Source organism: Hyperolius riggenbachi, chromosome 1 (genome assembly GCF_040937935.1).
Source record: "Hyperolius riggenbachi isolate aHypRig1 chromosome 1, aHypRig1.pri, whole genome shotgun sequence".
NCBI lineage: Eukaryota > Metazoa > Chordata > Amphibia > Anura > Hyperoliidae > Hyperolius > Hyperolius riggenbachi.
This window is the reverse complement of record NC_090646.1, coordinates 619,546,177-619,561,498: the sequence shown is the minus strand read 5'-3', so window position 1 is coordinate 619,561,498 and position 15,322 is coordinate 619,546,177. Positions and strand designations below refer to the sequence as shown.

At 44.3% G+C, this 15,322-nt stretch overlaps 1 protein-coding gene across 4 annotated transcripts in view; it reads left to right on the top strand.

Moving 5' to 3' along the window:
* DAB2 (DAB adaptor protein 2) overlaps window positions 1-15,322 on the top strand; it is a 230,627-nt gene that overhangs the window by 187,946 nt on the left and 27,359 nt on the right. For 3 of the 4 annotated variants that reach the window (XM_068250826.1, XM_068250843.1, XM_068250836.1), the window contains exons 10-11: window positions 5,452-6,120; window positions 14,685-14,850. In XM_068250826.1, coding sequence (XP_068106927.1) covers window positions 5,452-6,120; window positions 14,685-14,850 — 835 coding nt within the window. The remainder of the gene's footprint in view (window positions 1-5,451; window positions 6,121-14,684; window positions 14,851-15,322) is intronic. The other variant, XM_068250852.1, reaches the window with a different exon arrangement.

The following is a 15,322-nucleotide window of genomic DNA, read 5'->3' as shown; positions in this document are numbered from 1 at the left end:
CTGCTGCTTGCTGTTTTGGCAGTTGGAAACAGCTGTAAACGGCTATTTCCCACAATGCAACAGGGTTCACAGACAGGAAACTGCCAAGAGTACGTGCTCAGAATTTCTTTCTGGGAGGGGTTTCACCACAATATCAGTCATACAGCGCCCCCTGATGGTGTGTTTGTGAAAAGGAATAGATTTCTCATGTAAAAGGGGGTATCAGCTACTGATTGGGATAAAGTTTAATTCTTGGTCAGAGTTTCTCTTGAAAGGACCACTATCGCGAAAAAAAAGTAGGCAGTTAAAATCGCACACAATCGACAGGTTTTGGGCCAGTCCATCTCCTCATGGGGAATTCTCAGGGTTTTCTTTGTTTTCAACAGCATTTCCTGAACAGCAGTTGCAAAGTCTAACTGACAAAATAGTGTGCAAGTGAGTAGGGAGGCTGGCTGGTATCTTACTATTTTGCAGGGCTGTGGAGTCGGTACAGAAATCATCCTCGGACTCCAACTCCGACTCCAGGTACCCAAATTGGCTCCGACTCCGGCTCCTTGGTCTAATTCTTACCGGGATTGTGGATTTGGTACAAAAATCACCTGACTCCCGACTCCGACTCCTCAGTTTTTGAAACCACCAACTCCAGGTACCCAAAATTGCTCCAACTCTGACTCGACAGCCCTGCTATTTTGGCAGTTAAACTGCTGTTAAAGAAATGCTGTTGGAAACAAATAAATCCCTCAGAATCCCCCATGAGGAGATGGACAGGCACAAAACCTGTTGGTTATGTCAGATTTTAACTGCCTACTTTTTTCGGGATAGTGGTCCTTTACTTATCAAAACTGGTAAAACAGGAAGACATTATGCTGCCCTTGGCAACCACTTAATCTCCGTGGCAGTAAGCCTGTGGTCGGGCTAGCCACCGCAGGGTATCACATGGCCCCGGGAGGATTTTTGCCTATAAAATGTTATTTATAGTCTTCAGCTAGCACTTCACTCACTAAGTATGCCCCCCAAGTCCCCTCTAAATGCCGCCGATTGCCGCGTACCCCCCAGGGAATACGCGATGGCGCAGCCTCCCAATCAGCTCCCGGCTTCGCTATGGAGAGGATCGGAACAGTGCATGACGTTGATGACGTCATGTCCAATCGTCGGCATAGCGACGAGTGAAGCTGCATGGAGAAGCTATCGCAGACGGGTAAATATTACCGGCAGCGATCGGGGGGATCAGAGGGAACCGGAAGCACTCGGGGGGCATAATTAGCTAGCGAAGTGCTAGCTGAAGACTATAAATAACATTTTATAGGTAAAAATCCTCCCGCGGCCGCAGACATTGAAACTGTGTACCGCCAGGGAGGTTAAAAGAAAACCATCAAAACTAATGTTTTTCCAAAAATCCTGATCACAGACAGTGGAACACTTTTAATAAATATCAGTTGATGTAAAACATGTTTTTTTTTCTTTTTACTTGAGATGTTGTGTTATTAGTTATCAATATTCACAGGGGAGTCTGCCCCGTGAAAGGCTGTGTAGCAGAACCCAGATTTCTGGAAAGGCCATAAGGGCCCAGGCCTTGAGTGGCTGGAAATAGGGGCAGCTGTGGATGGAAGAGAAGGATTCCAATTGACAAAAGAGGATACAAATGGGGAACAACACATAGAAGAGGAGTGCTGTAAATAAGAGAGAGGGGTTGGTGTACATGGATAGTCCACAGGGAATGGGGAGGCTGCACATGGAATGGGGGGAGCTGCTGCACAAAGAAGGGAAGGAACAAGGAAGTTGGCTTAGGAGCTTTCAAAGTAATGACCCTTCCAATCAATAGTTCAAAATATCAGTCAAAACTCACTCAGGTAAAGCTGTTCTTTCTGATCAATTTGCAGTCTTAGAAATACATTGCTTACAAAGTTAAAGATAAACCGTAACCAAGGATTGAACTTCATCCCAATCAGTAGCTGATACCCCCTTTCCCTTGAGAAAACTATTCCTTTTCTCAAACGGATCATCAGGGGGCTCTGTATGGCTGATTTTGTGGTGAAACCCCTCCCACAGTGTGATGTCAGCACCTCGCAGCACTGAGGTCCTCACATCACACTGTGGGAGCCTTGTTGCATTGTGGGAAATAACAGCTGTTTCCAACTGCTAAAAAAGCAGCATCTCCTTCCAGTGACATCACCTGCCAGCAGTAAAAATGTCACCATGTGATAAATGTCAGACTGTAAATCAGAGAGGAAAGATTTTACAATGGGCAAACACTGCCTAAATAATTTATACATAATTATTGTAAAAATTAGGCACCTTTTTATTACATTATTTTCACTGGAGTTCCTCTTTAACCATACATCAGATTGTGTATGGTGGCCTTTAGACGCTTCCTACCATCCCCCTTCCCTACCCCAAGAAAACAAAAAGGAAGTAATCTGTACGCGGTTATGGGCTGTAAAGAATAGCTTCTTTTGGATATGAAAAAAATTGGAGCAGATGCATGGATCGATCATTCTGATTGGGTGTTCTGAGCAACTTTGCCACATTAATACATGCTTTGTTCCAGTTTTCCTTGCACAGGTGTTAAGAATTCTGCCCCACTGTCATAGGGGCAGGAAGCAAAGTGAAATCACATAGAGCTGGATCATCCACAAGGCAACATAGGCAGCTACCTATGGCCTAATGGTGTCCAGGGGCCCTAGCAGCCAACTCCTCCGACACCCCTTCCCAACTGTTCTCTACCAGAAAGATCAGCAAGCTGAATGGGGGGGGGGGGTGCTAAGCTGACACCTTATGTAGACATATAAACTTTACAGGGCAGCTTTCAGGCTATTGTCCCTTTATGTAGATTTGGAATGGAGGTAAAATAACAGCGATGATTTGCGATGTTTCTGTAAAGTAGTCACTATTCTTAGCAAACAACTAATGTAACTAAAAAGATATTGTTGTTTTAGGCATCCCAGAGTTTTAATTTCAGGAAACTTTGTACCAAATAAGTATTGCTAGTCTCCAGCGATGGGTACTGGCAGAGGAGCTGCACCCTTCTGCAGCAGATGTGTACCCTGTCAATTAATTGCATTGCGTTTCCACAGTCCTGTGTGAGGTTGGGAGGGCCCTGCGGCAGATGGCTGCTTATTGCTTGGCTGGAAACACAACTCAGATCGACTGAAAGCAGGAGCTCGGCTCCTAGTGAGGACTCTGCGATTACAGTTATAAACCCCTGTTCATGCCCACTGATTTCTTACTGGTTAATAATGGTCTGTGCCATTACCCCCACAGTTTTCATATGGGATGCAGCCATTCCAGAGAAATTATTTTTTGAAAATGTTTAATGTCACCAGAGATCTTTGTAGATAGCACAGAGCTAGCAGTAGTGTGGCAGTTCTTCAGATAGAGAAGAACTTTCACTCTCCTGCTCCTCCCTATGGCGCTGAGATTAACTCTTTGAGGCCAGTACTGCAGCTCAGCAGATTCTCGCCATTATGAGACTCTACTGAGGCTGCAGTGCTGGCCACAAGGAGTTAAGCCCTGAGCAGAGGGAGGAGGTGGGTGAGGTCATGTGGTCTGTGCTACAGGGAAGGAGTAGCTGTTGTTTTATCACAGCTCCTCTCTGACATGACGTGTATGGGTGACGATGGGACGGGGAAGGAGTTCTCTCCTGTAACATTGCACTGCCGTCTGCGGTTACAGTCCGGATGATGTCAGTGCGACTCTGAGAGCCGCTCGCACAGGCTCGGTGGATATCCTGCGCCGGAGGGGACCCCGGGCCACCGGCTGTGAGCGGAGCTTCGGCTAGGGCACAGAATGGCTGGCAGGGGCTGGAGGAAGCCCCAGGTAAGTGTTTTTTTTTTCTCTTATTTTAAATGAGCTCGGATGTGTCCTTTAAGTGTGAATGGGCCCTAACAAAAAACAGCCTCTGGTGGTTACTTACCTTGGGAGTGCGAAGCCTTAGCGATCCAACCCCAGAAATACAGCCAGCAAGCTTACTGGCTGTGGCGCAGGCACAATAGCGCCTGCAATATTTACCTGCTCCATTGCAGGCATAGTAGCGGCTTTTCCGATGGGCTCCAGAGGAAATACTTGATTGGGTCTGCTCTACTGTGCAGGGGCGAGTTTCCTGTGCAGTAGGGCGGACTCAATTGGGCTCGGCTATTTCTGCCAGAGCCCATCAGAAAAGCTACTACTGCGCCTGCGCTGGATCGGGGAAGGTAAATATTTACAAGTCCGATCTTCCACGGCTGACAGTGCTGGATCATGGAGGATGAAAAGGACGGGCGAAACCTCATTAGGTTCCAGAGGCTTCCACCTCCCCAGGTAAGTACCCCCAACTGGGAAAGTTTTCTTTATTACAGATTTGCTTTAAAGTCAACCACAGACGAAGCACCCTCATGTATTTTACCATATATATCAGATGGAACATTAGAGAAAACACCTACCCTGCTCTCTGTTTCATCCTTCACTGCTCAGCCTGCTTGTTATCAGCCCTGATAAAATCCCCGACGGAGCATTCAGTCTGGCCTTGCTCAGGAATCATTATAGCCCAGTCATTATAGCAGAGCCAGAAGGGGGCAGGCTTGGGCTTGAAAAGACAACAGAGAAGACAGACTCAGCTATAATGATGCCTGAGCAAAGCCAGACTGAATGCTCAGTCGGGGATTTTATCAGGGCTGATTAGAAGAAAGCTGTGCAGTGCAGAATGAAACAGAAAGCATGGTAGGTGATTTCTTTAATGTTCCCACTGATATATATGGTCAAATACATGAGGGTGCTTTGTCTCTGGTTCACTTTAAAGTGGTCCTGAACTCAGAACTCCTCTCTGCTCTGCTCTGTGTAAAATATACACAACAGCATAATAACCTTTAAGCAAAAAAACCTTGTATTTGTTACAGTTGATACAAATCTTAAAATAAATGTGTACAGTTTCTACTTCCTGATTCATGGAAGCAGACATATTGTTTACAGTCTGTACTTTCAAATGGGCTTATCTGCTTATTTGTCATAGGCAGTCATGTGACACAGGGGAGGATCAAATTACAACTTGTGATTAGACACAAATGAGGGGGAATTAAACCGGCTAAACTCTCTAAATACATTCAGGGTGCATTTCTCTGTTTTCCGTCTGTCCTGAGCAAGAGTTGAGGTCCACTTTAAGCCTGATGGCAGTAGATGTTACCTAGAAACATACCGGTAAAATGCATCTCGGAGATCGAAGCCTAGATGTCTAGCTCACACTTGGGTGGTTGACCATACAGGGTCATACACAACGATAAACTTTCCATGAGTAATCAGTCCATGCTTCAAAGTGTTCCAGTTCAGTACTGACGCGATCATACAGTATGTCTGTTTCAATTTGCTTTTCATACCTTGATTGGAATAATTTGAATGTGTTATGGTAATTAATGCATATGTTGTTCTGTATCCAGCGTTCATTTTTTAATTTGCATGTTTACATTGCTAATGTGTCATCTCATTTCTTCTCCACATTACTAGGAAAGTAACGATATCCTGTTAGTGGATTTACTCACCGAAATCGACACCAATCAAAATTGTGTTAAAGGAAATCCTTTCACCCACTCTTGTTCTTCTGTACCTCATCCCAAAGCACGGTCACCTCTCTCACCCGAAAACCCATTTTCCACCAGTCTTAGCTTTTTTCCTGCTCCTAATCCAGATCCTTTTTGCGATGATCCCTTTACCACTCCAGACCAATCAACTTCTTCTTCTCCGCTTGATTCTTCCAAATCTGTCAATCATAAAGCTGAACATGCACGAGGTCTAAAGAACGGGCCCAAGAGCAATGGGAATCTAACTGATGATATTGAGTTTGGGCAGCAGTTCGACCAAATAACCAGCCAGTGTGGTAAGCAGGAGGCCAAGTCAGACCACTGGCCTCCTCACGGCAACCAGTTTGCTCCTGTTGCAAGGACTCCAAATGGTGTGCCAGGACACAAACAAAATGGTTCTCTACGCAAACCTAAGCCAAATCCGTTTACTGATTGTTCGTCCAAAGGAGGGGATTTACAAAATGGCGTAAGAAAGAACTCAGAGGGGAATGTCAGTCACAAGAGAGACACTGTAAGCCCACATCCATCTGACCCTATAGCTATTAGTCCTCCGCCTCAAACCGCCAAGCCTGGAAGAGGAAGGAGAAGTGCAAAGGTGATTCTTTTTATTATGTTTCTCTGGGAAACGAGTGTTAGACAGCTTAAAGCAAACCTGAAGCGAAAATAAACTTCTGAAATAAGGAATTGTATGTGTAATACAACTAAGAAATAGAACATTAGTAGCAAAGAAAAAAAGTCTCATAAGGTTTTCCATTCCAGGCAGAGTTAAGAAACTTCTTGACACTTAAACAACCAAGAAACAGTGACAGACAGGTTGAGATAGGGTTTTACTGCAGGGTAGTTCAAAGAGTCATTAGCTCTGCTTTATTTCAAAATACAGAGTGTGGTTTGTAAACTGGAAATATGAATGACTGATGCAATGTTATTTAAAAAAAAAAAAAAAAGCTATATAACTGAAAATAAAAATATGAGACTATTTTCTTTGCCATTAATGTTCTATTTCTTATATGTACGGCACGCACATTTCATTATATCATAAGGTTTTTGTTTTTTTCTAGCTTCAGGCTTGTTTTATGGCTAGGTCCACATCTTGGCAACATGTATGGTCACAGTGGATCTAAATGATACAATTTGAAGGATTCCATTGTGTCCGTTCCTGTACGCTTTTTGCACACATTGGGGTCTGTTGTAGCATGGGTTTTGGGTTTTTGACAATGGACAGCAAGGAAGACCTGATTTTGCGAGAGATCTGAGGTGTTTTTTTTAAATATTTTTGTCATGTCTGATTTCCATTGAAAGCTCTAACTAGAACGGATGTAGTCCATTTCTATAGACTCCTATAGATTGTGTCTATTGGCAAACGTTATGTATACGGTATCCAGGAAAACCATGCAAGCTGGTACTTAGCATAATGTTACTGCAACGGAAACAAGGGATTTGTTGAAAATGGATGTTTTAACAGAGCCTATGGATAATATAAATTTGGTTTATCCACTTTCAGAAAACTGTTTTAGGTCATTTGTGAACCTAGCCTTAAACAGAATCAATTTAGAGAATGTTTAATTATACATATATACCTGTGTATATATAAATCGGATCAGTGAATAATGGCGCACTGCGCCTATGCATAAAAATGGCGCCGCATTAAAAAGATACGCTTATCGCTATTTATCGTTAGTACTGCATAATAATGGCGCACAGGGAAAAAAGAAGAAAAACGGCACACAGTAACGTTATTTATCAAAAGTGCCGTTCATATGCCAAACCACAGACGTTATTGCGCACAGAAACGTTATTTATCAATAGCCAACCTACATAAGCCAAACTGCAGAAGTTATTTAACTGCAAAACGGTGAATGGATTAAGGCTGCTTTCACAGTGGGACGTTACTGGCGCACGTTAGAGCAGCCTGTAACGCAGCCCAACTCACAGTAATGAAAAATCAAAGGGCTGTTCACAGTGCCCACGTTGCGTTACATTGTAACGCTGGACGTTCAATGAAAGTGCAGCATGCTGTGCGTTATACACGGTTTTAGCCGCGTTAGACTGTTTGCACATGCTCAGTGCAGGAGAGGATGAGGGGAGAGTCCACTATTGTCCCTAGCCACATGGCTAATTAATATTCACTGCACTGTGTGACGTGCAGTGTTTACTTCCTGGAGCGGCCGCTTTGTGCGACGATTGGCTGGCGGGACCACGTGATGCGGAGTGTTCCGATCACGTGGTCTTCACAGTCTTTGGACGCATGTGCCGTTTTCGTTCTACCAGTATCGAACAAAAACGGCGCACCAAGAGACGCATATGGCGTCTCTATGTAGCGTCCGAGTTTAGCACCACCATGCGTTGCTTTAGGGGAACGTTATGCGACCTTAACGTCCCCTGAACGTCTCTGTGTAAAAGAGCCCTTAATGTAACACTGTCAAGGTCAGGGTTAGGCACCACCAGGGGAGATTTAGGGTTAGGCACCACCAGGGGGGTGGTTAGGGTTAGGCACCTGTTTTAGTATAATTGGGAGTAATGTCTTTTTTACATGAGGGGGAAAAAAGAAAAAACCTTTCAATCCTTTTTAGGGTCATCCACTTCACCCTTTCATAGACTTCATGTATATAGAAGGGACCATTGAAATAAAAGTTCATACAGGATCTTTTGAATGCAAAAATATCAAAAACTTTATTGACACAAAATTGAAAAAGGGCTCTTTTTGAAATCTCTCTGTAAAAGGTTCCTTGCGGATGCTTCCAATACAGAATTACAGCACAAACATGAACTTTATCATAGCAGCTGGATGCATTTGATTCATGTCGCGCCTGCCACTAGGATTGTGCATTATACATCTGGTTGGTTCAGATGTTTCTTTGCCTCCTTGGTGTCCTAACCATGTACTATCCACAGGATTAGCAGATAGCACTTTCTGCAACTTCGCCTGATGAAGGGCCTTCTGTGCCCGAAACGAGCGTGTCGTTGCCTTTTCTTAAATTGCATTGTCTTCGATAAAGGTTATGTTTGTGCTGTAATTCTGTATTGGAAGCATCTGCAAGGAACCTTTTACAGAGATATTTTAAAAAGAGCCCCTTTTCAATTTTGTGTCAATAAAGTTTTTGATATTTTTGCATTCAAAAGATCCTGTATGAACTTTTTTTTCTAGGGTTAGGCACCACCAGGGGGGTGGTTAGGGTTAGGCACCACCAGGGAAGTGGTTAGGGTTAGTCACCACCAGGGGGGGGGTCTAGGGGTTAGGGATTGGTACAGAGAGGGTTCTGTGTGTTAACGCTAAATAAGGATAAGGCTTTAACGTTAAATAGCGATAAGCAACAAACGGATTAGCGGCAACACCGTGCGCCATTATTCGCAGGTGCCATTTCCAGATGGATCCATGGTCATGACTAGGGATGATCAAGGGGATGCAAATAGTTCTTAGTTTGTGCAGGATTATGCAACTTTTTATGCAAATATATGCAGCTTAAAGGGAAGGTTCAGGGATGGTGGGGAAAAAATAAAAATCAATTTCCACTTACCTGGGACTTCCTCCAGCCCGTGGCAGGCAGGAGGTGCCCTCGCCGCCGCTCCGCAGGCTCCCGGTGGTCTCCGGTGGCCGACCCGACCTGGCCAGGCCGGCTGCCAGGTCGGGCTCTTCTGCGCTCCAAGTCCTTGTACTTCTGCGTCCCACGCCGGCGCTCTGACGTCATCGGACGTCCGCCGGGCTGTACTGCGCATGCGCAGTAGTTCTGCGCATGCGCAGTACAGCCCGGCGGACGTCCGATGACGTCAGAGCGCCGGCGTGGGACGCAGAAGTACAAGGACTTGGAGCGCAGAAGAGCCCGACCTGGCAGCCGGCCTGGCCAGGTCGGGTCGGCCACCGGAGACCACCGGGAGCCTGCGGAGCGGCGGCGAGGGCACCTCCTGCCTGCCACGGGCTGGAGGAAGCCCCAGGTAAGTGGAAATTGATTTTTATTTTTTCCCCACCCTCCCTGAACCTTCCCTATAAAAATGGACCAATTAAGTCCCACCCAGGTTTAAATTGATTGGTCCATTTTCAAGCTGCATATATTTGCATAAAAACCTGATGTTTACAGTAGCTTTTGTAGGTGTGGTCGCTGCTGCTAGGATTGCATCATTATGCTGCTAAGATTGTAAGAGGGTGGGGCAAAGACTAAACTTTCCGGGTAGTCTAGAGCTTACTGCAGCTGAAGTCTGCTGCAAATATTTGCTGATAAAGGTATTACTTATCAAGTATCACTTTTTACACGTGGTGGGCTGAAGTCAGTTGTTTTATGTATGAGATGCTAGATTAGTGCTTTTGTATTTGTATTTTTGAATCGATATGTGATTCTTGGCAGTAAAGCTGGCCATACACTGCCACTGGATGTGATAAAACAATCAATTCCTCTCTGATCCGAGCAAACACCTATTATATACAGCACAGGGGGACAGCGCTATGCATTAGACCCTGTTGGCATACTCTGTCGCATGGCCATATGTTTGTGTTTTTTATGCATTGCAATGCGGCGGGACGCTGCAATGCACGCTTTAAGTGTGAAACGGGCCTAACAGATAAGCGGTTTTGGAGGGTGTTACTCAGAAACAGATTTCTTCCACTGATCTAATTGTTTCTAACCAGTCTTGTTTGTTTTCCCCTTACAGGCTTGATATGAAAATTCTGAAAAAAATGTTTTGAGTAGAAAGCTACTAGGGGTAGGGGTGGTCAATGAGAGAAAATTGCATACTCCTGCATAAACTCGAAATTATTTGCATCTCATTGACGATGCCTACGAGGGGGTTTCTTTAGTATGTTGACTAACCCTTTCCACTTGTTTTGAAAAGAGCAGGAATCAAGCAGCAGAAATATTCAGTAAGATGATTATAATCCTGGGTTACATTCAAATTGTTATGCGCATTGTATGCAGCTTAAAAGTGGACCAATCAGAATAACTGCCTGATGGTGTGATTGGTTGAATTCTTAGATGCATAAAACTTGAATGAAATTTGCAAGCAGGAATTATTTGCATCTGAAATATCAATATCAAGACATATCAATGATTTTCATTCATGTCCTGGTGTGTGAGAGAGTGGCAGGGTCTGTTTAAAAATGAATGTATTTGACAAAAGCTAATCAAGGAGCTTCTGCAGAGGCGAATGCAAGCGTCGGCACGAGGGGGCCTATTTATAGGTCAAACCGTATTATCGCTTATTGCAGCATGTCGCAGAGCAAAACATCAGCATATTTACAGAAGGCTGGTGTTATTTTGCAGTGCTAAACATTGACCCTTTGCTGCTTTCTTACCATCAGCTTGAATGGGTAACATGACATGGAAAAAGTTATGTGACTTGATTCTGTTCAATTATTCAAAGCGCTCAAGCTGATGTTCACACAACCTATAACCAGAGTGCGCTTCCACCTGAGTACAGCAATACTCCACACGTTTTTGCAATAAAAAGTCCCGCGCACATCTATAAATCAATTTGCATCACAGTCCAGTTCAAAACTATGCAGAGAAAGGTACTTCAATCTTCTGGTATTCCACCACCATAGATCACCAATTTAAAACACACTCACCAGACGCAGTGCGACCACTGCTAGACTGGTCAATCAGCGCCCACCTCCAGGGTATGACTCATCACGAGGGAGTGACGAAACTAGTCGAGCGGGGAGTTGGACGAACCAGGAAGTAAACGGCAGCGGCGTGTGAGGCCCCAGCGTGGAATCCATATTTAGCCCGGCTTGGCAACGGGGGAGAGCTCGTTATAAAAACTCTGTGCCCTATGTACTGCAAGTGACATGTGAGTGGAACATTTAATAAAGTTTTAGAGTTTTTAAACGGTATCATGCTATGAGAACCTTTTGTTTGAGGTAATGGAATCACATCTTCTGGGCACACGAATATGAGATGAACACATAACGAGTCCAGGACCCGAGGTGCTGGGGTACCCTGGAGGTGGGCGCTGATTGACCAGTCTAGCAGTGGTCGCACTGCGTCTGGTGAGTGTGTTTTAAATTGGTGATCTATGGTGGTGGAATACCAGAAGATTGAAGTACCTTTCTCTGCATAGTTTTGAACTGGACTGTGATGCAAATTGATTTATAGATGTGCGCTGGACTTTTTATTGCAAATATGTGACTTGATTGACCAATGAAAGAGCTGCAGAATATCCCGCCCTCTAATTGAAAGAAACTTCTGTGATTGGCAGCATGAGTTGGCTCAGGGTCAGCCCCCTGAGTGGGTGGGGCTTGCAATAGCTGTTGATCACAGGCTCCTCCTTCATTCTAAAGGTTTCAATAGCAATCACCACCTTTTTAACCCTTAAGCAGCCAATTTATTTAGAGGCTTGAAGTGCTCCAGGCCAATTCATTTTAGCACATTTTTTTTTCTTACGGTACTTGCTTGCAATTAGTACTGCTGTAAAGTGTATTTAAGACCACTTGTCGCTAGGGGGCAGTAAAAAACAAAAACAAAAACAATAAAAGAGGCCATCTGCTTTCAGTTTCTATATTTTCTGCTAGTAGAGAGACATCAAAGCATTCCAAGAATTTACAGCACAGCAAGTTCTACCATCTTAGGTCAAAAGCAGTGCACTTATCTTAAATTAGATAACTCTACTGAAGCTGCCAATGAGTTAAAAAAAAGAAGCAAACAGTTTGTATTTTTAATGCCTGTTTATAAATGGAGCCCCGAGTGCTTGCACAGTACTAGAAAGCAATTGTGTCTGAAATGAGGCAGTATGGGGTAGAGTAGCTAATGATGTGCATGGTGTAGTAGTACTTAGGCCTAGTGCACACCAGAGCGGTTCTGCTGCGGTTTGCGATCCGCTTGCGGGTGCGGATCCGCTAGGGTAATGTATTTCAATGGACTGGTGCACACCAGAGCGGGAGGCGTTTTGCAGAAACGCATACTCCCGGGCTGCTGCAGATTTTGGATTGCGGATGCGTTTCTGCCTCAATGTTAAGTATAGGAAAAACGCAAACTGCTCTGAAAAACGGCACTTCAGAGCGATTTGCCAGGCGTTTTTTGTTACAGTAGCTGTTCAGTAACAGCTTTACTGTAACAATACATGAAATCTACTACACCAAAAACGCTTCACAAAACCGCAAAATGCTAGCTGAAACGCTACAGAAAAAGAAGAAAAAACGTTTCAAAATCTGCTAGCATTTTGCGGATCTGCTAGCGTTTTTTGGTGTGCACCAGGCCTTATTGAAGATTAATAGCTCATCAGCTGGTAGATGTAGTGATCTAGCCTGACATCTCCCAGAACTGCTCCAGAGTCTCAGATGTTTGGTTTGGTCTATTAGATGTATCTGAATGTGACGCTAACCTCTATTACTTTTGTTGACATGCTGCCCTGTATATGTAGCTTTGGTAAGTATGGCAGTCCTTTATTTTATTTTTATCAGTTTTACCACTCCATCAATCATTATGTAATACAGGTAATTGGCTTATAAAGAGATCCACTCCCATCTGAGCATAATCCAGACCCCCATTCTTAAAGTATTAGTATATTGTAGTGACATAAAGTAGAATGCAGTAAATCAGAGATCTACAAACTTCGCTCTCCAGTTGTTAAGGAACTACAAGTCCCACAATGCATTGCAGGAGTCTGACAGCCACAGTCATGATTCATAAAGGCAAATGCATTGTGGGACTTGCAGTTCCTTAACAGCTGGAGAGCCAAGTTTTCAGATCTCTGATTTACAGGAGAACCAAGTAAATCATTCAGGATACTCCAGGTTTCAGCATCAGAAACACTTCCTGTATCTATATATAGAGCATTCTGGGAGACAGGGTGTTATTTCTGCTGGCTTTCGAACTCACAATAAACAAATATTCTCCAGTGATGCACCCACCAGCAGTAAAGATGTCACCATCTGTCATAGATTAACTCTGGGAGAGGACAGATTTTACAATGAGAAAACACAGACTAAATCATTTATGAAATAATATTGTAAAAAACAAACAAAAAACAATTATTTGTTACGTTATATGTATAGTTCCTCTTTAAAGTGGATCCGAGATGAAAAACTAATTATAACAAGTAACTTGTCTATATATCTTATCGAAAGTTTAGATAGTTTATACAGCAAATCTAGCTGCAAATAGTTTCAACAGTTTATGATTATTTATTCCTGTGATACAATGAGCCATATTCTGCTTGCGATCATTACACAGGCAAGCTGCTCTGCATCTCCACCCCTCAGCCTGTAAAAACTTCACTCCCCTCTCCGCCCCCTTGCTTCTGAAATCTCTGGCTGGTAACGCCTCCTCCTTTGGGAAAAACCTCCTCCTCATCAGACTGATCTCCCATGAACACTTGCTACATGGGACTCAGAGTGCCTAGGTGCTAAAGGAGCTGTGGGTGAGGCTTGTTTAGTTTATTCCGAATTAGGGTATTAAAACCCTAAATAAAGTTATTTGGCTTGAGGAATGCCCTATAAACTATATGAAAGGAACTCAATTATGCAATGAGTAAAAGGGCGCAGATGGCGTCCTCCGTGCATTCAAAATTCATGCAGGTACACAACTTTTTTTTTTCTACATTTGGCCTCATAGGTTCTTCAAGTGTGCTTGAAATGTGAAATGTGCAGTATACATGCGTTATTGACTTTACTTGGGGCTTCCTCCAGCTCCCTGAAGTCTTCCTGGTCCCACGCCGTCATTCCATGCTGCTCCATTCCACCGGTGTCATCCTCTGTAACCTGGGTGACTGCTATGGGAGTGTCTGCTTGATCGCCAGGTTCCGCAGAACTCCTCCCAACCAGTGTGCGCCATGGGGCTGTGAATGCAGTGTTCAAGTGGGCCAGCGGTGAAATGGAGCTGTGCGGGATGAGGTTGATGGACCACAAAGACTTCAGGGGGCTGGAAGAAGCCCCAGGTAAGTAACTGGCCATTAGACTTTTCGCCTAAATTTCCTTTTAAAGTGAGGAATACAAATATGTTTTCTATACTTCTTCAATGATGAATGACGGACCTAAATTATAGAAGCTGGATTAATGAAGTGTCTGCCCTGCATCAATCTTCTGTATTATGCTGTTTGATGTCAGATACGTGCCATGTTGGAGGAACTGCCTCGCTGCCCATTTGTAGAATGTGATGGGAACGAATTGGCTCTAAAATGCTTTAATCTAGAAAAGCGAAAAAAGAATTTGTCTAATAATTTTATTTCATGCAGACAGCTACTGATGACATATTTGGGTCGGACTTTTTTTCATCTAACTCCTCTGCAAATTCAGAAACATCTGTATCTGCTCCAGCTGCATCCACCGCACTACAGCCAAATCCTCTGGATCTCTTCAATGCCAACAACCTTTCCGCGGCGTCACCTCTAGGAGGTGCTGGTGAGTGCAGTTACTCCTTGCATGCTGATATCCATGTATCCTGTCGCATGCACACAAAAAAGGACGCCATGAAAAAAGGGCCCGGCTGAATAACGAAATGGCGCCGGTGGATAACGAAATCTGATAATGATAAACATCGTTGTCAAACTTGGTTAACAATAAATACCGTTGTTAACTTCTTAGGGACCGACGCAGTACAAATCTACGTCGGGCAGGGGGCGCTGCGGTTCTGACCGGACATAAACTCTACGTCCCATTCGCCGCGCGCCCCCGCCCGTTCCCGCCGCTCTGCCCCCGCCGCAATGTGCTGCCCTGCTGCCTCTATGACGGCAGAGCACTGTGAGCCGGGCAGGATCCATTTTCATTGGCTCCTGGCCCTGTCATTACTGTAAGCCAATCCCGTTGGCTTACATTGAGTGACAGGGTCAGGAGCCAATGAAATCGGCTCCTGACCGGCGCACAACTCTCTGCC